This window comes from Anser cygnoides, chromosome 6 (assembly GCF_040182565.1).
Source record: "Anser cygnoides isolate HZ-2024a breed goose chromosome 6, Taihu_goose_T2T_genome, whole genome shotgun sequence".
Lineage (NCBI taxonomy): Eukaryota > Metazoa > Chordata > Aves > Anseriformes > Anatidae > Anser > Anser cygnoides.
Genome location: NC_089878.1, coordinates 26,632,570 through 26,658,229, shown reverse-complemented (window position 1 = coordinate 26,658,229; position 25,660 = coordinate 26,632,570). Strand labels below are relative to the sequence as shown.

General features: G+C 38.4%; 1 protein-coding gene across 5 annotated transcripts in view; it reads right to left on the bottom strand.

Annotated features, from left to right (window-relative positions):
* Window positions 1-25,660, bottom strand: part of MYLK (myosin light chain kinase) — a 212,298-nt gene that overhangs the window by 91,732 nt on the left and 94,906 nt on the right. For 2 of the 5 annotated variants that reach the window (XM_013171240.3, XM_066999193.1), the window contains exons 6-11: window positions 22,415-22,580; window positions 19,985-20,021; window positions 17,507-18,081; window positions 16,346-16,549; window positions 15,050-15,184; window positions 9,308-9,460 (exon numbers count right to left, since the gene is read on the bottom strand). In XM_013171240.3, coding sequence (XP_013026694.2) covers window positions 9,308-9,460; window positions 15,050-15,184; window positions 16,346-16,549; window positions 17,507-18,081; window positions 19,985-20,021; window positions 22,415-22,580 — 1,270 coding nt within the window. Of the gene's footprint in view, window positions 1-4,474; window positions 4,587-9,307; window positions 9,461-15,049; window positions 15,185-16,345; window positions 16,550-17,506; window positions 18,082-19,984; window positions 20,022-21,193; window positions 21,312-22,414; window positions 22,581-25,660 lie in introns of those variants that run through there. The other 3 variants (XM_013171244.3, XM_048072380.2, XM_048072384.2) reach the window with 3 other exon arrangements.

Genomic DNA, 25,660 nt, shown 5'->3' with positions numbered 1-25,660 from the left:
CATCTGCCTTATTAATGACTAACCCTGTTCGTGAACTATTTACGTCAAGTGATTGCTGCTCTTTTGTCACTGCCACAGACAGCAACTCCATGGAAGGCCGGAGAGTGTGTGCATCTACCAAATGCATTTATACAGCAGCTCAGCTGGCCCTCTGCTAATAAATTCCCCAGCATTAGCTAGTCCACTAGAAATTCACTCCGATATCTGCACTAATATAGCATTGCTGCAAACACAATTATACCAGTCTGACATGGAGAACTGCAGAAAAGGTGATTCGTATATGTGTGATCAATCCAGGTTAGCTCTGTAGCAAAAAATGTGCATCCAGCTGAGGCAGAATTTCACCTTTGCATGTCCAGTGTCAATTTCTCTTTGGCCACACAGGTAGAATTTAACTTAACTGCAATGCATATTGAAGTACTGAGATACCACTTTGATCATTAGAAAAAGCATGGGCTCTGTATGAGCAGAAATGGAATGGAAGCACAACAGGAACAACAGTCACATAAAGTGCAAGTGTCCCCGAGGATGGCATTAACAAAGAGTTAAAACCTCATTAGCCCTTCCCTCCCCAGATAAATCCACACCAGCAACAAAGTTGTAGTATGGCTTTGTTTGTGCTCAGTTGTCTCTTCTTGATGAATTCATATTGGAAAACAAAACAAAACAGAAAACGAAGATATTATCCTGAAAAAAAGGCATAGTGTGTCCGTGGGACTGTAGTCAAGGCAAGGTCTGACTAAAATGAAGCCATATGGAAACCTCCAATCATATACAGCTACATGAAGTTCCTGCCCTCTGTTCCTTTCCTCTACTTCAAAGAAATTACTTGCTCATTAGGACTTACACAGTAACCTGTGTTAAAGTGCTTAAACTTTTCTGTATCACACATTTTTCCAATTTCTAAAATCAAAACCTTATACCTCTAAAAGTATCATTGTTTGACAAAATTACATTTTACAAAGAAGAGTGAAAACAGGTGTTAGAGCGGTGTATATGCCTAGATAGGTACATTTTGCAACCCAAATGTTCATACTACAAATCCTGTTATGCTGCTTCTGTTATGTGGTCAATTCTGCCTTTAAAGGCAAGAGAACTGTATAGACTTGCAAAATTATTGAGGACAAGGCAGGACCTGCTAATATTCAGCATGGGGCCCTGTGTTTGTAGGGAGAGGTTTGTTGCTAATTCTTCTTGACTCGGTAAGAAATGACATTTTTGTAGTAGGACAAGGATGGGATACTTCTCACTACTATCTGTCCACAACAGTCGAGTTTCATGACATCTGCTCTCCAAGGTCAGTACTTGCCTTTGACTGTGACAGGGCAGAAAGCAAGATGGGCCTAAGCAGCATACGAGCATTTATGCCTAGTGGAAATGCCCTGCCAACAGCTAGGTTGGACTTGGCACATAGAAAAGAAACCTTACCCTCTTCATGTTTTCATCTGGGAGAAAAGGCTAAGGACAAAAAATATTATTTTTTGTTGTTGTTGCTGTTCTGTTTAGTTTTCCTTCAGAAAATTAGTAGCACTATGAAAGAAATGAGAATGAAAATGGAATTCCTGAGAGTCTGACTTGTTTGGTCAGTTTACTCAGAGGAGCTTTGTTTTCAATTTGGGTGTCCATAATAACCTAGAATACTAATACTATAATCTATACTGTAACCCAGTAAGATGCTTAAAGAACACATTGATAAATTTTTAAGACTAAACTGAAGAAACATACCTTCAAGAGTTCACCATCCTTACTTGGCCTTATACACTCCAGCTTATGTACTTAAAATTTCCAGATTTATCTGTAGTCACCTAAATCAAACACAAATGTTCCCCTGAGGTAAACTCATCTCCCCTTTTCATCTTACTTTGGCCTTCCTCTCCCTATAACCCTACTTTTCCCCCTGCATAGTGCTGTTCATAAAGTAATTCTTCATTTTTCCCCTTTATAGTTCTTCTCTCTCTGCACATGCTGAATATCCCTTTCTTATACAATCATAAATCTTTTTCGTGGTTGTCCCATTTCCCTAGACTATTGATAATACTATTCACAAAAGTTTTCTCATTTATACTCAGACATGCACATCACCCTCCTCTCAAACCAATCTCTTTTGTCCACTGAATCCTTTGATTGAGAGACATTTTTTAATGATTATTTTTTTGGATATGTGACAAAAATCTTACTGGACACTGACGTCCTCTGCTTTTCCCTAACCGTTGGCTATACTCTTCTGCTTATGCAAGAATTTTCCTTCTATAAGTAAAACTTCTATGAGATTTTTGCACTGGAGCATATATATGCTTATTTGTATATATGTTTTACATCAGTGGGTGATGCAAGGTAATCAAGAGGCTTCTAAAATACGGCCAACAGTTCTGTTACCAAATCCAAGAGACATAAATAGAAAGGGACAAAACTTCACATTAACAGAAGTGCAAATTGCCTTAAACAGTGAGAAGAGAAGGCACAGATATATCCTTAGAGGCTGTCTTAATGCCCCTAAGATTTTAATTCACAATTTGGGAAACTGCTTGGTTAAAGATGTATTCCACTTTTTGATTTGTAGTTTAAAGGTAAACATTAAACTTACAGGTGCACTTCCATCTGTATCTCTCTCTCTGCCTAAGTATGAGGCACTAGATGTGAAAAGCTTACCTGTTATAACAGGTTGCTTCTAGCACTTGGCCATTTTACCTGTGATGTTCTTGGGTATATAGTAATTTTAACTGGTACATAACCAGTCTGCAGACTAAGTTTTTCATTGGCGAGTACTCTATATGACGTAGTCATGACTGATGGTACAAAAGTGACTAAAATATGTTTGCTCTTTTTCATTTGTTTAGCAATGTATACAAAAAAGGACTCTGCTTTGATAAATTCAGGTTACTCTAATATGCATGGTAAGGAAGTTCAGTGAAGCTAGGTTGGAATATGATTCATAGAAGTAAAATAAACTGGGTAAATTCCTAACCGCATGAAAAATTAGGAGAAAGTCCAGAAAATGAATGCAGATAGAAATGATGCTTACTGTTAAAAAACAAGTCCATTTTCCTCCAAACCAACAAAAACAAACAACAAACCACCCACTCTTAACTGTATTAACTGTCAGCCATTAGTTTTGATTAGGGCTTCTTCCCTTCCCGCAGCTTGCCTACCTCAAATCTACTGCACAACAATGATTTCTGTAAGGTTTTACAGTCAACCTAATTCAATAAGATAATTTGATGCCTGACTGAATTTGCACTAACTAATCCATATCAGCTGCTTTTGGAAACATTCTTTGGGGTAATGACATATCCATGCTTTCAAAATTACTCAGGTGTATATTCAGTTAACGGGCTTTATATGTTTTTTGACAACTTCCACTTTTCAGTTAAAACTAGAACATCATAGAATTTGGCAATCCAAATGGGGAGTTTACCCCTGGACCAACATAGAACCATTCCTAAGACTGTTAACAAAACCATCTGTTTTCTGTCATTCTGGTATACAATAGTTAAAAGTTCACAGTTGAGAACACCATCAGATGTAGGGGGTTTTCTTGTTGTTGTTTTTCTTTTGAAATTAAATATATTTTTTTTTCTGTCAGCTTTGTTTTTCATTTATAAAAAAATTAATACAATTCCTGCCATTTAACTTTTGCTCATTCTGCAATCACTCATCCCTCATTTGTATCCAAATTTGGTTTCCCTTTTTCTGGAAATGGCTTATATCAAGAAGCTGTCTTTAGAGAACTTTCTTTGTATTGATGGCACAAATCCTACGTCATTAAAAGCTTCCACACATGTTTAGCTTTTGTCCCTCATTTTTGGTCTCTAGCTGGCATTGTTCTTCATGTTTGGTCTTGAGGTTCTGAAAGAAGGCAATTTATTAAAAAAAGCAGCTCAGTCTTACAAGGATTACAGCTGTTACTGACCCACGCATAGTGCTGGACCAAGAACTTTAGGACACTCTTGAAAGCACTGGAACAGAGTTTCTTTGATAGCTAATATTAGCTCTGCTTACAACAGCTTACCTCTGACCTTTCAATGTAGTAACAAAAAAACCTTGCTTTCATTTAGTGCTCTGAACCAGTTCTTACATAGCCAAGCAGTTCCACCAGGCTACTGGTCTGGAATGCCTTCTGGACATTTAACAAGACTAGACTCATGCATTTTGGAAAGTCTTCTATAGTCCTTTATATTTATGTTATGCTTCAAATACAGCAAATTATTTTCAAATAAATATTGGCTTTGAAAAACTGTCACAACTATTTCATTACTCTTGACAAGTAAGACATCACACTTCACTTACCTTAGGCAGAAATATTTGAGAAACAAAGCTGTAGCCTCTCAATTAAGGATTCAAAGAGAGGTTGCTTATCGCAGTGATTACCTTCTTTAGAAGATGACTATCTGTGAGAGGTCATTCTGAGATTGAAAGGAAAATAACCCATGACCTAAAGACAGTGTCTCTAATGAGTGGAAGAAAAGACTCCTACCTGAAAGCCTTTCTTCAACCTGCTTATATTTTACAGTCCCGCTCACACCAGACAGAAAAGTGACAGGAACAAAAGAAACTGGTTTTCCACATAACATCTCCCTTCACTGCTCAGATAAACTGGTTACTAGAGCAGGGACTCTGACAGGCTTTCAGGTGACTCTAATCTGCTTGTCCAATGATCAATGAACGACTACAGTGATCGGATTACAAGGGCTACTAGTTCCCTACATAGATATTTATGCTGGGGAGGCTGCACTAAAAAAAAAAATAACAAAAAAAAAAAAACAAAACACAACCCTGTGAACTGAAAGTGGCTGGGGAGAAAGAGGAACAGGTGTGAAATCAGGAAAGTGCAGTGCTGGCAGGGAGGAAGAAATGAGGTCAAGAGCCAATAAACAGAAGCAGCAGCATTTGCTGAATAGTGTTTGCTCACTGAGGGAGGCAGCATTAGGCCTCTGTTCAAGAAAGCAATGTACAGAAGACCAGCATCAGCAAAACAGTTCTGGGTGGCTGCAGAGCACCAGAGCCCACCGGACCATCCTAGCTCCAAGCATGAGCTACTGCTATCGCCAGCCAGGCTTTGTGCACTCCCTCTTAAAATCAATGCTGCTTCTGCCTGGCATGAGGAGGCACAGGAAGTCCACATGATGAAAGAAGAGCTGCAGTAGGTCAGATGTTTTGTTTGTCATCTACAGCTGGGCAGAACTGTAAGACAGAAGGACATTCTCCTGGTATAATATATATAATATATTATATAATATATAATATATAATATATTCTCCTGGCCCTCGTGTAACAAGCACTCCAGCTTGATACACTGGAAAAAGGAAATAACTGCCTCTCTTACATGCACACCCTGTTTGCAAAAGAAAAAAAAGCTTTCTACACACAGTATTAGTTTGGTACAGAACAATAATAGATTGATCCCATCATTTGTCCCATCCCTCCTCCTGCTCTCCCTCACCCTTGTATCTTGTGTAGCACACCCAGGAATTGGTGTGAATGTCAGGTGGTTAAATATCCCTTTGACACATCTTTGCTACAGGTAGGTCTCACTTATGGTTCCTTGTCAGTGAATAGTTAACTGACAGAGACAATTACATATCAGAAGGCTTATCTGAGGTATGAGGCAGACCTGAAGAACAGCTGCTGTGCCTCGGAGTTGGCCTTAATTCCGACTATACCAGTTATTACCACTTGTCATCTTGTCCATATACTTCAACTGTCACAGCTACAGCAAAGCACTATAACTGACTCATTATATGTACAGCCAAGTCAATTAACCTCTCCTCGGCACATTTTTCTAATCATAAAAAACTAGTTTAAAAGGTCAAAGACCTTGGCAAAAAACTGAGTAATATTAATATTCAACCTCAGTGTCTACTATCACCTTCAGTATATAATCACTGAAAATACATTTCAGGTGACCTGAATGTACCCTACATCTGCCTGTTAAGAAGCTGGGATTTTTTATTTTTTTATTTTTTTTTATTTTTAATGAGATGCATGGTATATTTAGAAAATGGCTTGGATACTTATTTTCATATCACAAAACATCTGGAAAATTGTAGTATTAAATGTTGACTAATTTACAACAACAGCAAGAACTCAGTCATTTATACAGCAGTTAAAAACTTACAGAAAAACTTGCACATCAGCCCCAAAGCTTCTCAAACTTTGATTTAGCTGTGTATGGAAAATGATGTATAAGTCTGAGTGAAGAAAAAAATCTAACATTTTCAGAGTGACAAATGATACTGTTGCGGGAAAAGGGAGGTCTGTCACAATGTTTGAGTAATCTGGACTGTTTCTTACCTCTTAGGTTTTCTTGCATTAGACTAATTAATCTAGCATTTCATCCAGTGCACCCCTCTCACTGGAGAATTCAGTCAGAAAACATTCTGATGGTGAAGATATTTTCTAGGCTGGTTTTTCAAAAAAGTGCCACTCATTCTCTGGAGCTCATCTCTAACCTACATTACAGCTTTAAGAAACCACCATCACAGAGAAGACAACTGTCAGGATTCAATTTAGTCTACTTAGTCTTTCACAAGACCAGAATTAGCTTCACCTTGATTAACTTACTTTCTTCAGAGACTACCTAGTGTCCCTTTAGTCAGCCTGCCTTTAAGTGATCTTCACAAGAATGATTAGTTTGAATTTGTTTAATTTTTAAGACCAGTACATTTCTTAATACACCATCCATAAGAAGTGTGGGACTTTTGCAACAAGATGCCAAAAGCCTCCTACAAATGGCTAAATGCTTTCAGCTTTTTTCTTATAAAACCAAGGAAGGACTGAGGTTGCTGGCCACAAGGCAGAATTTATCCTGCTCAGTAATAAGGAAGAAAAAGACAATTATAAATAACTATAAAGCCAAGAGTGATGATTTGGAAGGAAGATGATTTCTGACACTGGTCTGATACTGATAATATGTCAAGAAAGTTAATTCTGTCTTAGATTAAATACAAATTACATTTCAGGTACAAAAAGAAAATATTGCTCTAGCAATGAACGAACAAACTGAATGCTCCATAAAATCTGAAAACCTTAAATCATCTGGGAGACAAAAAGGAAGGGATGAGTTACAATTCAGAAACAGCTTATACAGACTTTTTCCCACTAATCTGTGTCTGGTCAGGAGAGGATTTATGAAGTTTTCTCTCTTCCTGCATGTACGTGGATTTCCTGCTGTAATCTGCCTGCAAAAGCCAAGCATTTTTGAGAAGCCTTAGCTGCAGCATTCAGGGTCTCAAAGAAGCCTAGAGCCAGTAAATGCTTGCTAGAGGATCTGATGGAAATATATGAAAAGATAAGAGATTTGGAAATCACAATTTTAAATTTGGTACTATTTCTGTCAGGCAAATCCGCATCGATCTGAGTGTTGGGGAAAGTTATTCTAATCCTCACAGCAATAAGGACATAATGACTTTTAGGCAGGAAGTGGAGAGGAGAGCTAAGGCTGTAAAAACTTTAAACACATGCCTGTCACGCATGTTGTTAATTCTGCTCCTCTTTGTCCCTCCACACTCCATGACTCTCAGAAAACAGAACGGGATGCAGAACAGAGGAACTAACTCCCCATAGTAGAGTAGCTGTAGCATTGGAGTTTTTGAGCCCCAGACTAGCCAAAGTATAAGAGGAATCCAAATCAGTGCAACGGTGCCTAAGTAGCCTGAAATAGCTCAGAAAAGTACAGAAACCTAGGGAAAGGCTAGGTCACTAAGTGCTCCCAGAAACCTAGGGAAAGGCTAGGTCACTAAGTGCATTAGCATCATATGTCAACCCTAAAATAACTCAGAAATTATTAGTGAGAAAGGGGCTGTCTTTTTTGATTCTGTGTCCCAGTGAAGAATCAGCAGGTCCCATGTCAAAGACTGCTCCCTTGAGGTGCAGTTCTCTCAATTGCCCCTTAGCTAATGCAGATGAAATGCTTCAGAGAAATTATAAATGACAGCTTTGAGAACATATTAGAAAACATATTAGTTTCAGGATTATTTGAAGTCAATATTTTCTTACTTCATGCCTTTTTTGAGGGGGTAGGGTAGGTACCGCATTTCCAATTCTGTAATCAAGAAATTAACTCGTAGATTTACCACAATTACTCTGTTTTCATTTTTCAGCTTGCCTAGATTTTTAAGTGGATTCACTCAGACTGAATAGGTGCAGACCTATCACTGAAGTGTTGAAGACAAACACCACAGAACATTGGCAAACCAAGACAAATCCAAGGATCCCAGGAATCAGGATACATTTCCCACTAAGATATATGCACTAATTTGCTGCAGGCATTACTTGGTCCTAGACAAATGGAATACTTCCCTTGGCAGCTGTCACTCATCCATCTGTTGGACAGGCAGCGGCAAACTTTTATAACTTTGGGAAGAAAATAATTTGCAGATGATAAATACTAAATACAGTCTTGAGTGCAGAGGGAGGTGGAATCTGATCATCTGCAGCCATAAAACAAAACAACCGTATAACCTGATACCACATGAGATTATAAGAATAACAAAAAAAATTCTGATTGATACTACCTCTCACTGTTCAATTTATCCATGGGATTCTGACAAGATGAGATCTCTGTTGTTTTAGATTGGGTTTGTTCAGATCATAGTGCAGAATTACGTCATTCATGGACAAATGAAATATGTCGAGTCATCACTGAGGGTATCAGAATATTGATATTTGCAAAGAAGATGCTCCTAGATTTCAGAGATGACAGATCATCTCAATTGCTCACTACGTCCTTCTTCTGGTACTTACACTACCAAAATTCTGCTCATTTGGAGATATAGTTCCTCCCATTAGCTAACACATACCTCCTCAGAGTTATTTTTCCCTCTCATAACTCCTGGTATCTGAACAGTGACATTTGCTATCATAATTGCAGTCCCTGGCCCTGTTCTCTGAGAGAACTCTGTTCAAGCAAAAGGGGTGGCAGCTGCCTTCTCATCACAGCACTTTCTTCCTGATGGGTGACACTGGTGATATTGCACTCTTTTCTTTCAGCAGAGACAGTCCTTTCCTACACTGATACAATTCTTCCAAACCTTAGCTTCACTGCTCTCTACCACATTAAGCCACTCTTGGTAATATCAGAACATTAATACCCTTTTAAGCAACATACATATCACTTTACTTTTCACAGTCCCTAAACATCTAAGTTTCACACACCTCCAAAGAGGAGAAAACCAAGCCTGCAGAGAAGAGCTAAGAAAAACACGGAATACATTTACAAGCACCTTCTTAAAGATCTAATGTTCTTTGTTTGTTTTTTAATGATTATGGCAGATACCACTGCTGTAATTACATGAAGCTGAGTATTCACCTTTGACAGTGACCTGAGCACTGCATGATGCCCGTCCTGTGTTGTTTTCAGCCAGACAGGTATAAATGCCATCATCTTCTGGTAAGGCATCTTGGACAGTCAGTTTTGCAACTCCATCTTCAAAAGTGGAATGGGCATACTGAATTGGCTGTTCTGCAGACAGAAAGGGAGACAATTATCTTAATACATCAGCCATATGTTTCAAAAACACTTCTTGCTTTCAGTGAAATCTGGATGCCTAACAGTGGTCAGTATATTAGAATGCACAGCCACTGCTCTCTAGTGACTACAAACAGAAGCATCCCAAGCACAAAGCAGAATATGGTCTTCAGACAAATCTCACCATTCATTAGGTTTATTGGGTGCCACCTTTGGTAGCAATAAGAGGAAGAAGGTTTATCTTTGTGTTTTGAAGAGATTCTCTCTCAGGCAGATAAGAGAACAAACGTCTTGTGTGTTTACTTAGACATTGCCTCCATCTAATAGCACTTTGCCTGAAAAAAAGATACTGGTATTACTGTCCAGATGTACAAAAGGGCATGATAAAGCACTTGAAGCCCCTTAAATTAAGTACTTTGCAGTGGAAGACATTCCAAGAGAGGCAGCAAAGTCTAGGATGGAGCCAAGAGGCTGATCTACCAGGCATTCAATCTACACTACAGTATGTATAGTCTGGTAGCAGACATGTACAGTCTGGTCTACAGTGACACGACTGTTAAAGAAGTTCATTTTAAGAAACTGGTTCCTTGAATTGGTATGGAACATGCTTAAATGTTAGTGTAGACTGGTTTAAGTCGCCTTGCTATTGTTTCGGGAACTATCATCAATCTCAGCCTTACTTTCTGAAATGCTTCTGCGATCTGTTTTCCCCATATTAAATATTTTCCAGTACTGACTCATCATTGGTTGTTTTCCCAGTGTATGCAATGCTTAAGAGGGCCTGATATCTGCATAAACACCATGCTGGAAGAGAAACTAAGGTCATCTGAGAGGACGGTGAAACTGCAGAGAAATTGTGCAGGACTGTATCAAAGACATCTATCACTTGGGAGATAATGGTCAAAAGGAAAGATCAAAATTGATTTAATTGCCAAAGTCATTTAAAAACATTTGGGAAAAAAAACCTCTGGGGATTCTAAAAACCATCTCCGCACTATCAGCAGGATAAATTAAATGATGATACAGATTTTTCTCTCATCTCTGATTTCCAACATTAGCAGAAGACAGTTATTATCTATGCATTATTTATCCGCATATGAAGTTTAATTTGGAAATGCATAGATGCACCCAAATCATCATGATCCAATATTTAAAAAATACTATATAATGCCTAGGTAGATGATCTCATTCCCTTTTTTCTCTTTAAAGTTATCTCTTTGTTAAATTAGCAGATTTTCCACAGCATGAAAAACTGGGGCAAACATTTAATCAACTGCCCAGAAGACTCCGATTTTAGAATAAACTCACATCACGTTCTTCTCAGATGACAGATCGCATATTCTTATTGCTAGTTCCTTTGAGATCCCTTTCACTCAGTTACACAGGCTGTTGTAACTATTAATTCCAATCCCATATTTTTGCATACAGGAATACCATTACATTCAAATACGTATACATAGAACTGAAGCTCAAGCAAAGAAAGCTTTCTGTAAGAGGGCATGGGGTGTTGGACTGCCTTCCTGGTCTGACTGTAGGGTGTCAAACCTGACAGGGATCCTGCCTGGGATTCTGACCCTGAAACTATAAATGGTGCCTAATGATGCTATGATGATAACCAGGACAGAAATACATTCAGAACAAAAGCTGCATTGTTAAAACTGGCCTTATTTTTTTTTATTTTTTTATTTTTGGTCATAAATAAACAAATGAATACGATAAATGTTCTGTGTGGAAAAAGAAAATGGGGCCTCCTTTACCATGTCCTCAAACTGAAATTTGTCAGGGCATCCCATTTCTCACTCCAACTCAATGAAACCATTATTTTTTTTTTAGCACTATTCACCATTCTGTCTTTTCATTAGACCCCAGCAAACAAATGAAAATATTTCTGCTCTGAGGAATAACCTACAGCAAGATTCTAAGTTATATCCATTGTTCTTATATTTTGATCTAATAAAAACAACTCTCCCAGCAGTGAAATGTTGCCTTCTCTAGAGGCAGAACAGTCAAATCTCCATGACAGCTTGGCAGTAGAAACAATAACAAAAAATACCTTACTGCTGGCATGTTATGCCAGAAGAAAGGAAATTTTCCCCTGGCCCATTTATTAAAAGCTTTCTGGACAGATCATAAAGCTATCCTAAAACAAAACACTATTCAGAGAATTGTTCTGCTTAAAGTTGTGATCATATTGTTTTTAAATTAATATGTTTATTATTATTGTTTTTAAATAAAAAAGATGTTCAATTTAACTTCGGAAAAAAAAATAAGAAAAAGGATATATTTGAAATAAAGTGAAACAGGCCTTATCCTTACAAATTAAAAAGAAGTTACCAATAAAGCATTTAAAGAAGCTAAAATAAATTGAAATCGAAATTTTGGTGAGGCCAGAACTAAACCAAAAAAAGTTTATTTTCAGAGAATTTAAAAAAAAATGGTGAAGTAAACTGGTGAAGATTCAGGGGGAAATTTAATTTAATATGCAGAATTAGAGCAAAAGACAAAAGAACTGTCTTTAAAAAGTTGGAAAAAAATATTTAAATCATTATAATAGGCCTGGAAAAAGTATAAAGAAGAAATTGAGGATGGTAAAGGTGCAGAGAAGAGTAGGAGCTAGAAAATAGTCCACAGTCCAGTCAAGTGGCTCTTATTTGTGTAACTTGGATAAATGTGGAAGTAACTCCTTGCCCTTACAGGTTCTAAGAATTAATTATTGACAATGCGCCACTTACATCATCTATCGTTTTGGCTTGGTTGCCCTAAAAAGAGAGGTCAATCTATGTATGGCTTGGAAAATATTTTAAATTTGCATGCAGTCACAACTGGTAAAAATAGTCAGTATATAAAAGTAGTACTTGCATGTAACGAGCTGTTGTAAATCTTTTCGTTCTCAGGTATTGTTGGTTCCTTGGAGGCAAACTGGGCAGCATACATGGTGCTTGGTATCAAGGGCTGGCCTGCCTAGACTCTTCTTTTTTTTTTTTTTTTTTTCCCTGTTCTCTTATGATTTGCTAAACTTGGGCTTTGCACACATTACTTCGTCTAGATGTACATATTTCTCCCACTAGTCCTTTCAAAAAAAATAATCCATTATTGTTGTCACACTTGGAAGACTATTTGCATTTGATATTTTCTTGTGAACTCTGCACAACCTGTCCCATATAAAAAGTGCTATATTTCAAACAGTTGTGCAATTGCTCTGGGCAGACTACATTTTTCTCTGCAGCAGTCTACCATTTACGAATTGAAGAGGCTTTATATTCCGAGCATGGACAGCAGATTCTAACACTTTATTTTTTATTTTTTATTTTTTTTGAAAACACACTTTTCTCCTTTATTTGGTTATGGATATAAAGATGAGTGGTTTGTAGTATCTAGCTAGCTTGTAGACAGGAAAGAAAAGTTTGCTTTCAAACAAAGATCGCTATATCCAATTTGGTCGTCAGGTAGAATAACAACCGTAGGAGTGTATATGGAATTAGCAGCATTAAACTACTGTTTATAATCCATTCGAGTTTGTATCAAAATGGTGTACAAACTGTTATGCATCACAATCAGATGCAAGACAGGAAAACATTAAAATATAATGGTATATTATAGGAGTCTTTAATAAAAGAAATGTACTTATATCTTTAAAATAATGATGTCCCTAATTTTTATTATTGTAATAGTTTGTTGTGCTACTGTTACTCAGAATCATCACTGCCTTTTTATTTAAGAGCAGAGCTAGCTTTCACCTACAGAATCGTAAATGGTTTAAATTCCAGCTACCTGAAAAAAACACACACCATGCTTATGCCTCCTTGTGATACTGATACAATTGCAGGTAGAAGCTTTGATGTAATAAAAACGTTGTTATACCTGAACAGGGGCAGACTCAGCTGAGTTCAAAAGAGGAAGGTCAAAGCAGAACAAACATATTGAAAAATGGCAGGCGAGCGCAGTGCATACTGGAAGCCTACAGAAACCTGTGGTTTATTGACCTCTAGGCTTCATTTTTTCAGGAGACAATGTCTTTCTGGGTAGCATGGTTACATCAATGGAGACATTATCTCTGTTCCTGATAAAGTGTAACACAGAATTTGAAGTCATTTGAGACAGGAATATGCTCTGTGTGATGTGGATGACAGCTAGGTATAACTACATCATTCAATGACTAAGGGAACTGCATAGGACATGGGATACCCTTGGAACATGAAGCTGAAAAGGTTGACCCAATGCGTAGGAGTTGTCCCCTCTGTGCTTCAAGACACAATTATTTAGTTGCAACAGTGATTCTACCCCAGTCTGCAAAGCAGGAACTGCAAAGTAGTCTTCAGAGAAACAAATGCTTTCCAATGGGAGTATGTCTGAGCTTTCATTCACATGTTTCATGCTGTAAATAAAGCGGTGGCCTTTCTATTCTAGACATGGAGCTATTGGGAAGGAGAACACGCCAGGCTGTGGGAACATACCGATCTCAAGGTCATGGTTCATTTGCCCTGCCACCTTTTTGAGTTATCCCACTTACTCTGAACAACTTAAGAAAAGCAGAGATCGTGTACAAACAATTCATTTTAAAACAATCCTAGAGGAAACAGTTTTATGGCAAAGCATGCTACTCTTTGTCTTTAAATCACACACACACAAAGATAGATAGTCTGGGGGAGTCTGCAAAAAATCAATTGCACTTCACGAATAACAGAGGTGCTTGAGGGTTAAGCTGAATAAATCTGTCTGGTGTTTAATAGACATGACTCTAAACTGAAAGAGACCTTAGTCAAAGTATGTAGGCCTTGGATCTCTGAAATCATTTGAAATCTAAGCAAAATACTGAAGTTTGGGTCCAACTCTGATATCAAGAGGGGACTGTTAAGGAAGCTTCCATGTTCAGTTGTTTAATTAGAACATGGGAGGAGTTTATAGAGCCTGATAAAATAAAAAATTATGCATCCTTTTTTTAAATCAACTTTTTATAGGCATTCCTGTGCAGACCTGGGATCTCAAGGAACATCTTCCTAGTAGACAATCAATGAGAAAAGCTGTGATTTTGTTATCTTAGGCATATGGATGCTAAAAACAGTTATGACCTGCCCAGCTGAATGATGAATGGAATCTGGCATAGATTTCCTTCCAACCCTAGAAGGTGATAAGGTACATATTTTGCTTAGGACTTATTTCTCCTGTGGGATCATGGTGCCAACCTGCTACTCTCCAAGCAGAGGCTCATACCAAAGGAGTGGAGGTAGCACAGGATTCAGCATACAGTAGCAAAACAGATTTTGTTGCAGCATGGTGAAAACTTCATTTAACGAAACCCAGGAAAACCATCTGCATAGAATGTTGTCACTAGAGTCCCCTCCTGGACATACTGGAAAACTGCAGTAAGACAGAAAAAAAAAAAAAAAAAACAACAAAAAACCCACTATCCTTCTTGTTTACTATCTGAATATAAAGTGATTTTCTTCAAAGGTTCTAGTGTATTATATTATGGTGAGTTAGAGTGCAGTATTCACAGCCATGCTATATACTAATCAGAGTGGCATTTGAGACTGTGAATGTAAGTGGGTGCATGCACGTATTGCAGACCAGGGGGTTCCTTACCATTGAGAAGCCATGTGATCTGAGGCACAGGTATGCCTCCTACACAGCACTGCAGCACAAAGTCTTGCCCTTCACTCACAGTGCATCCTTTCAAGACACTGGAAAAGCATGGAGCAACCTCTTCAACTTTAGGCCCTTAAAACCAAAATGAAAACAGTTCCTTTAACCCAAATTGACAAAATGACCTTTACCACTTAGTGACTTTTCTAGGTATGGTTAGGTGGCATGGCTGGGCTAACAGATTCATCCTGTGCCAACCAGAAAAAAAATAAATCAAAACCACAGTGAAATGTTTTATTGGGAAACATAAATCATTTTGAGTGTTAACTGGTGTGAAATAAGGGGTTCTTTCATAATCTACAAAGCAAGCATTGCCAGCCTTCAAGCTCTTTCTTAGGTGGTGGTTTTCTGCTCCAGATTTCACCAGTTGCGGCCAATTACTAGAAGGGTATGCAACATATTGCCAGAGAGCTCAGTGCAAAGAATAAGAAGGAAAATTCTTCTCTCTGCTTGTCTGTATTCTCCCAGTTCCTCTCCCCAGTTTCCCCTGGTTGGCAGTGAAACAGGGTGAATTAAGGATGCAGTTTACAGGTGTCTAATAAGATGGAAAGTGAGAGTATCTCGGGTATCCTTCTTTAACCTCAGGCACAGCAAATAGAGAAATTTGCATAAACATGATCATAGCTCCAGGAGAAAACCTAAAACCAGGTGAAACACTTAGAAATGAGGACAGGATTTACTAAAAGGCAAAAAAAAAAAAAAAATCTTTCAATAAGACCAGTAAGACAGTGCCTTCAAGCTCAAAATAATTTTTTACTGGGAACTATACTTGAATTTGGCAGCATGCAATCCTCATTCCTTCACTTTTCTTCTTACTTGCTCTACTGCACAGGATCAGTTTGTGCTTGCAAAACATTTCAGATATGCAGTGTCCTGCAGAAATGCTAAGCAACTCCAAGAGAACTACATGCAGAACAACAACAAAATCTTTGGCAAACTGTATCAAATACAAACATTAATAGAAAACTCCAATGGGGAACAGACCTCCCTGGGTGCAAAGCATGTGATGAGAGGGTTTTAGTTATACAAACAACAAAAACAAAAGGTCAGAGTGGAAACTGATGCAAAAAGTGGCTTGTCAGCTATCCCACACCACATCAGTGACAAAACTAGGAATCAGAATTAAACTTTACTGAGAAATTCTAACAGGAATTTTTCAGTCACCACCCTTTGGCAACACAGTAAAAACCAGCCACAGTTTTCAAAGTGCAGATGGGCTCACACTAGCTTACTTACTTTTGACAGTTAACAACCAGCTGGTGGAAGTCTGGCCTTTGGGGTTGAAAGCTGCACAGCTGTAAGATCCACTGTCCCCCAAGCAGGTTTTCTTTAACCACAGGCAATGAACTCCGTCTTCTTCATATATTTGGATACTTTCTCCAGCTTTAATAGGTGCACCCTCTTTGAACCACTCCACATTTGGTTTTGGTTTCCCTGAAACTAAACCATCAGGTCTTTGAATTTTTATAAACAGGTATTAGTGTAATTCCATTATTTGCTCTAGTATAAATTAGGTATAATTTACACATACATGATTATATAAACCTTAATGAGTCAGTAATACACTAGCTTCAAAAGACAGTTTGATATTTCTGATGTTCCAAAACCTTTCAGCCAGTCCAACTTTAAAATAAAAAATGCTTGGTAACCTGAAAAACCACAGCACTTCTATCTGAAAATTGTTCCTCTAACAAGTCACACAAAAAAAAATGGATGTGATATTAGAAAAGAAAAAGATATTTCTGCCATTCCTTCCTATCCTGCTCAGTTGGTTTCTCTGAGTACTTATCAGTACTTCACAATCCACGGTTCCTACCACTGAAACAATTACTGTGGTTGTTCATTCTGGGACTGGACTGCACAACCTAGAGAAGAGAAAGCTAGAGACAAAAAAAACAATTTCTCTCTCACTTTTAGGAGCATTTTAGAGTGCAAACTTGAAAAAAAAAAAAGCTTACAAATAATCTTCTACTAAAATTGTAATTAAAAGAAAAAAAAAAGTGTTCTAAACATACTTCTTGGATTCAGCAAGGTACAGCCTTCATTACTCTTTCAAGAGGTTGAAACCTGGCCAAACTGCGGAGAAAACTCTTAAACACCGTTTTAATTTTGACCTTTTCATTTCAGCTGTTAGGAAACACTCAGATCATCACTGGGCCAACCAAATATGAGGGGCAATAGTAGATTCCCAAATGGAAATATAGAGACTGATTGCAGTTTCTTACCTGATCTTTTCCACAGCAGATTACTGTGGAAACAACATGAAATTCACCATCTATTTCTGAAATGCTTTATGAGCAGGGCAACTTGCAGTGAAGGAGGAAGAGCTTCCCTACTTCTGCACACAGAAGGGTAACCTGACTAACCCCAGGGCTCTGATACCTTTCATCCCTTTACCTTTGCTCTTGAATTTAATCTCCTGTCCTTCTGATGCTTCCAGGCTCTCTGGGCGGCTCTCAAACTGAGGAGGAGTTCCCAAAGGGTCCCTCTTCTCCTCCATTACAGCCTTCCGGGCTCCAGCTCTATTTTCTGCTTCTCTACTCCTTGGACCTACTTGTCCTGTCAGAGATGGGGTTTGCTGAGTTGTCATCAGGGGCTGCACAGTCCTTTTCCTGTCTTCACCCTGCCTGATGAAAGCGGTCTGGGGTTCTGCCTTTGGTTCTGGTTGCACTTTGACGGGCTGTAGTGTGATGGTGCTTGAAGTTTTCTGCAAGACCTGAGATCCCTTTGTTCCTCCTTTAGGTTCTTGAAGAGATACTGCATTGACTTCTTGGTTCTGTACTTGCTTACTCTCTTTGGCTTCTCTGGAGATGTAAAAGGCCTCTTTCTTTGCTGACACCCTGTCATTGGTTTCAATCATGAGTTCAGTGCTGCTAGATTTGAGCTCTTTGGCAATCCCATTGCTAGCTGCCTGTTTGAAATCTGAGTTTTCAGCAGCTTTAGTAGCAAATGTTGTTGGTTTTGACGGCATGCTGAAGGAAGACAAGTTTACAGATATATGACTCTGTATAAAGACTAATTATTATTATCAGCAATGATATAAATGTCCAAGCCCTTAGGAGGAAGATCAATTTGCATTTAGTTATGTGAGTGACAAGCACTGCTCTTTCCCTCAGACAGATTAAAAACAGGGATGAAAGAGGTAAAGTGAAATTACTCATTAAATGTGATCAGTGCTCAAACACTGTCTCAACTGAGGAGTTTCTGGGTACAAATCCTCTGCTCAGGTTGTAACACATGTTTTGTGAGTCAGACACTAGCTTTGAATATGCTGCTAGAGAGTAATTACATGAGTTCCTGGAATATCCATAGTGTAACACTATGACATACTTTAATAAATTGAGGCTACGTGTAATTTTAGCTCAAAATGCCACGTAAAATAGCTCCTTAAGGTGAAATTAAAATGTAAATTATGCAGTGAATTTACTATTTCTAATTATGGTGTCTTATAACTTAGGTGATTTCAAAAGGGAACTCATCAGTAAATTTGGCAGAATACTAGAGGAGGGAAAAGGGGTGTAGTAAAAAAAAAATAATCAATTGAATGGATGTAAAAATATCATCTATGATTTTATTACGAAGAGTTTCTCAGAACTGTGATGGATCTGCTGGTCAGAACTTGAGGGACCTGAATTTAAGTTTCCTACATTGAAGTTGACTGCCCTGACCCCTAAGCTGCTACGTGTAGAGTACTGTGTCTGTCTCACACCTCCAAAAGCATAATTATTTTTCCAAGGCAGAAATGGAACACATGAAATTCTAAAAGTCATTTCTAACCCAGCTCTGCTTTGCTATGTTTTGTGTCATTGACTTATTCTCCCAGGGAGATTCAGGATATTTATGGTGGTACTTTCTTCAGCCAGAGTTAAAGGCAATATAGAAATAATGCACACAAGATTTACAGTTACAACTGTAAGATTTTTACATTTTATGAAATATCCTTCATTTGTGAGTAAACAATGGAGGAGGCAAAAATACTGTGAAGAACCCAGTACATTGGGAATTCCAGCTGTAGAGAATCACACTAAACTTATTTTAAACTATGTTCCTAAAAATCACACAAACCTTAAACAAGGTAGCACAGCATTTTCAGATCCACTTTGCAACTGACATAGAGTCAGGACAATGTAAACATGTACTTTTGAAATGCCATCCATGGCACGTGAGGACGGATTTAATGTCCTGAAGACTGTAAAGCAAATGGCCTTCACTAAAGTGTCTTACACAGGCAGCATAGAGCATTTCATTCCAGCATTTTCTGTCCCTAAATTAAAGTCATTTTACAAAATGATTTCTTAAAATTCATAGTCATTTAATTTTAATTATCTTGATAATGTCCTAAAATAAATATTTTTTTTTTATTACTTATTACTTCACTCTTACTTTTGTAGTCTATTTTCAAACAATATCAAAGACTATGGCCATAGTGTATTTTACTTTTGACAGCAAAGAACAACCTGCCCAGTACTTACTTGATACTTAGGGTTTTGATGAAAAAAAAAAAAGAAGAGAAAAAAAAAGAAAAAATTGACCAATTGGTACAGAGTATATGTGAGTGTCCTCACATAGCTTTTGTTCAGATTATACAACTTGTTGGCTACATGGAAACTGTGAGCATAAAGTCATCTAAATTTTGCTTTCCTGAACCAGACCAGCATTCTGAGTTTTGACAGCAGTTCTACCAACTATTTCATACTACCAGGAGACCTGATATTGGCACTATCTCATTCCAAGTACACATCGTCTGACTTCCAAATACAGACTGACCCAAAAAGATTGATCACTTTGTGAGGCAGGCTCATGCAGTAAATGTCAAAATTAGCGCTGAGAAGGAACCTTGGTATATACTGAGAAAGAAGTCTAGTAAAAACATACCATAGTGGCTGAGTATATGTGTCAGTCTTGTCTGGACCTGAAATAAAAAAGAAAAAGAAAAGAACAGGTACCTTATATGTACAATACCACGCACACTCCCATAAATTTCAAAGATTTTAAGTGAAGAACATACTTAAGAAATTTCACTCTACACATTTTCAGTCCTTTGAAGTCAAGATTGACTACCACCATGTCTAGAATTTATATAGAATACACCAAATGGCTCAGCTGAAACACAGAGGTCTTTGTCCATTTTGAGACATTTCTAGGTCAATTAAGTTCTCAAGTCCTTTGAGAACTGTGAATCTCAAAGACTCTGTGTTGGAGAACAGAAGTAAAGAAGAGGTTCCACCTGAGAAGCAGCTCATCAAGTCCTATGGGAACTCCAAAGAGAATGCAGAAGTGGGAGAAAGACAAACCACCAGTAATACCACTGAGCATGCCTACAATGAAACTGCAGTGGTCCCTTGTTTAAAACAGTGTTTCTTCACTTTGAAACATCACCAGGAAATCTGGGCTAAGCTACACTGGTTTGCCAAGTTACCTCATTATTGATATAAGTAAGCACATATTTGCCCATAGTCAGTCTCTTAGGTCATATGTATTTAAGCCTCTGTGCATTCTCCCAGTCCTTGACAGTATTTGATTCCCTTGGGGGCAGCAGGAGAATGACAGAAATACTACTCCAGATCAAGTACCAACCACATTTCTCTATTTTTTCCATAGTTAAAAATGCAGTATGCAGTTTGTTTTCTCTTGGTCAGATTAAAGTTGACAGTTGACCTGTCAGTAATAACCCATAAACCTGTCATTAAACTGTAACTGAAATTCTTCATATAAAAATTAAAGCTAAAAAGAGACTGAATAAATGTTGAAGAGAAAGCTGAATTACTACCAGTTGCAGAAAAAACAAAGCCATGCAACATTGCTAATTAAAAGAACATTTTTCCCTTCCCTTTCCTCTTACCACTTTGGAAAGCTGGGGAAAAAAAAAATGAAGCTCTTGGAGCAAGATTGTAGAGATAAGAGACTGCATGGCTATAAAAAAAAAATCAGTAATTCTGAACCACTTGATTTTCTGCTAGAATTTTGCAGCAATTCCTACTACCTAATTTAATTGATAATGAAATATATTACATTATTGTGGTTAGGTAAGTGGAATCATCCAGTTAGTCAAGTACGTTGTAACAGAGTGCCCTTTTTACTGACCTGTACTAATCCACGAAAGAATGCATGCATTATTCAGCGATGTGGTCAGCATCTGAAGCAAACATATACCACAACTGACTTTGTGACCCCAGTTCTGCATCATCTCTCAGGGCAGATGTACCCATTACATAACAGAAAGCTCACAAGTTTAGGGAGAGCGAGTAACTATCAAGTTTCATGTTAAAAAAAGGGCTTAGTGAACTTTATGGCCTTTTCTATGAAACATTAGTTGAACAGGTAACCCATAGAAACTTTCTATAATGGCCTCATCAGACTGGAACATACAGATAAAAAAAAAAAACACAGCTTTTAGTGGTAAAGGCTAGTTATGGTTCTGAGGATCCCAAACGCAAATCCCTGTGTTATTTATGTTCTTTTTATCTTACAGAATGACAGCACTCACCAAAAATTTCACTGCTGGGGGCACGTGTAACCTTATTGATCTTGTGACTGCAGGTAAAGACAGCAGCTGTTGATTTAATTATTTCATTGGGTTCAGCAACTGTTAAGCCAGCTGTTTACCCACTGACTGATGAAATTCCTCTTTAGTGTGGTTGCTGAAGGCTTTATGATTTTGAGGCTAATGTAAAGGGTACCGTAAGAATCATCAAACTGCAAATTGAACTGTTATATGGTAAAGCATATATGGAATAGAACATCCTGAAGTATTTATACAAATATATTATTTTCTTTAACAGTAGGGACGGAGACGGAGTGGACTTTGGAGTTGAGAAGCCTGCATTTTAATCTCATTAAACTTCTTTTTATCTCTTATAGTTTAAAGTTATGCTCCTGTACTTTACTTTCCTAGTTCTAGAAATACAGATACAATTTTGTTTCCCAGAAGATAGTTGGCATAAACATGCATCCAGTGCTGTTATTCAACAAATACAAAATTAATTACTGTTTAGAATTACAACTGCAAAGTTCCTAGCTGAAGTTAAATTCTATCTTCAAAATATATGAAGATCAAAACCACAGTAAAAATGGAAAGATGATTTTATAGAAAGTTATTACAAAGAAGCAATTAGACTGTTGATTGCCATTAAACCAACACAATTTTTTCAGCTGTAGCATGCTCCAAGCTACCACAGTACCATCTAATGAAGAAAGAGTAAAATGAAAAAAAGTAAATGCTTATCTTGAAAACACAACCAAAGATTTTTCAAAGCAGTGACAGTGGTTCTTTTGTGTTCTCCTGTGTATTTGTCTTTACTGTACCTTGGACGGTGAGCTCTGCAGACACAGATGCCTTCCCAGCACTGTTCACCACTGTGCATGTGTAAATTCCTGCATCAGCAAGCCGAGCATTTTGGATTTCCAAGAACTGGATGCCTGTTTTCTCAAACATGTTGAAACGCTCGTTTTGCTGCAACTGAATATCACCCTGCAAATATCACAAGACACCATGAGACAGAGAGCTGTTGGTAGGAAAAGGGGAGAAACCATTTTATTTTTTTTTTGGTAAAACATCAGGTAAAAATATCTTTCTCCTATCTTTCAGCCCAATACCTTCAGTGAAAAATACCTGGATGATATAAAAAAAAGTGCCCAAAAGTTCTTTAATTCATAACTGCAAGAGGCTGTTTCTCTTTGCATTTTGCCATCCACACATTTCAGTTTGGTTTTGCTTTTTCATTATTTACCATATCCACATCCTTACAAACATTTTCTTTTGTTGTATGTTGGCTCAAACCACTTTTCCGTTCATATTCATTCCAGGGAAATCAAACATCACATTAAGTAGCGACTTCCAGCCTGAGGAGTATTTCTCCATTATTCAATAGCTCCTTTATGCTGTATCTCTTCAGGAACTGGAAAAAATTCTGCATGAGAAGACCTCATCAATGGCCAGGTGAAGGTAGCAGAAGGCATTAACTGTGCCTTAAGGAGGCACTGCTGCAACACAGATCCTTTGTGGAGACCAGCAGAAGGTGAGTCTGGATTTAAGCATTCTCTAACAGAGCCCTCATGACCAAAACAAGCCATTAGAAAAGAATATATAGATGGGAGAAAGCCAACTTCGACTTTATTACTTCTATCACAAAAGAACTAAACTTCATGAAGGTTTAAACTTATCTAAAAGGGTTATGGTAAATGGGGCTGCGTCAGGCTGGCGGGCGGTCACCAGTGGGGTCCCTCAAGGCTCCATTTTAGGGCCGGTACTTTTCAATATTTTTATAAACGATCTGGATGTAGGAATAGAAGGTATTTTGAGCAAGTTTGCTGATGACACCAAACTTGGAGGAGTTGTGGACTCGAATGAGGGTGGAAAGGCCTTGCAGAGGGATCTGGATAGGTTGGAGAGCTGGGCGATCACCAACCGCATGAAGTTCAATAAGAGCAAGTGCCGGGTCCTGCACCTGGGACGGGGAAACCCTGGCTGCACGTACAGACTGGGCGATGAGACGCTAGAGAGCAGCCTAGAAGAGAGGGATCTGGGGGTCGTGGTTGACAGCAAGTTGAATATGAGCCAGCAGTGTGCCCTGGCGGCCAGGAGGGCCAACCGTGTCCTGGGGTGCATCAAGCACAGCATCGCTAGTAGGTCAAGGGAGGTGATTGTCCCGCTCTACTCTGCGCTGGTGCGGCCTCACCTCGAGTACTGTGTGCAGTTCTGGGCACCACAGTATAAAAAGGACATGAAACTGTTGGAGAGTGTCCAGAGGAGGGCTACGAAGATGGTGAAAGGCCTGGAGGGGAAGACGTACGAGGAACGGCTGAGGTCACTGGGCCTGTTCAGCCTGGAGAAGAGGAGGCTGAGGGGAGACCTCATCACAGTCTACAACTTCCTCGTAAGGGGGTGTCGAGAGGCAGGAGACCTTTTCTCCATTAACACCAGTGACAGGACCCGTGGGAACGGGGTTAAGCTGAGGCAGGGGAAATTTAGGCTCGACATCAGGAGGGGGTTCTTCACAGAGAGGGTGGTTGCACACTGGAACAGGCTCCCCAGGGAAGTGGTCACTGCACCGAGCCTGTCTGAATTTAAGAAGAGATTGGACTGTGCACTTAGTCACATGGTCTGAACTTTTAGGTAGACCTGTGCAGTATCAAGAGTTGGACTTGATGATCCTTAAGGGTCCTTTCCAACTCAGGATATTCTATGATTCTATGATTCTATGATAAAAAATATGTTTAATATTAGAGTGCTCCTTAGTCTACCACATCAGGATATTATGCAATCCAATAATTAAAAAGTCTGAAGCCAGGAATAGTGAGAAGTGTAGAAGATTAATACAATTTACTTGCAAATTTGATGCATTCTCCTACACCTCCAAAATTTAAGATAAAGTGGAGTTTCTTTCAAAGGGCTACACTGGAGGTGAATCAAAACATATGACTTTAAGGAAGGAAAATGTATTTAGTTCTGTGCTTTTACATAGATCAGACAATCAGAACAACTATTTATTTGCTTTTAAATTCCCTTCTATTTTAAATTGACCAATGCCTCAATTTGTGAGCAAATTTGCCTCTGCTTCAACATCAGCCATTAAAGAGGAGTTCCTTGCTATCAGGCACCACAACTTTTCCTATCCCAAGTTTAGGAAGGGAAAGATGTGCTTCCTCCAGGATTTGTAAGGTACTGGTCAGTAAAAGTTCTGGGAACTCTACAGTGTTTTCAGACACTGTAGTTCCTGAAGTCTCTATGAACTTGCTGCTCTCTGGGTGCTGTAAATCCTGTAAATCCAAAAAGCTGATTCACAGCAGGGGTTTGGTAATGATATTGTATAAGCTTCTGTTCTTTGCAACTTAAGTAAGAAAAGGCCGAAATAAAAAAAATAAGCAGAGTAAGAGATTTACACAAGAACTTTTTCATTAGTTCTGAAATGTGCAGTTTTAATTTGTCCATGTGTTGGCTCTGCGTTAGCCAGATGTGGTCCAGTTGTCACATAAGCTCATTTCCATGGTGCTGAGGCAGGGCTGATACACCTGCCACTCAGCAGGACTCTGCAGTGCCATCCTGATGTGACCTGAAGTATTGTGGGCTTGAGCTTGTTTTCAGCTAGTCAAAGCACACACATGATTACCTTTTGAGTCATGTCTTATGAATAAAGGTATAAAAACATGCTTCACAACAACTTGCCAATAAAACTCTGATACAGAGCAACAACACATTTTTACTTTACAGAGCACATGAATTATTGAAAGAAAGATTTACAGTGCTCAAAATAGGTGCTAAATTAATATTATGAAAGCCTAAAGAAACCCAACTCAACCAAAACATTGTAGCAATGAACTGAGGAAAAGTTCAAGAGTGACAGGGTTTCTGCAGGCCAGGAACGGTGTGACTAGTGAACCTCTGAACAGCACAGCTATGGTATTTTACTGAATAATATATGCAGACCTGTGAGAGTCAAAATATGTTTTTTAAGGACAGAAACATGAACAGGACTTATGAGCTTATGAGACTTATGAGCTGCTAGTAACAAAAATGTCACATACTTAGTTCATTTGATTAGAGGAGGAATG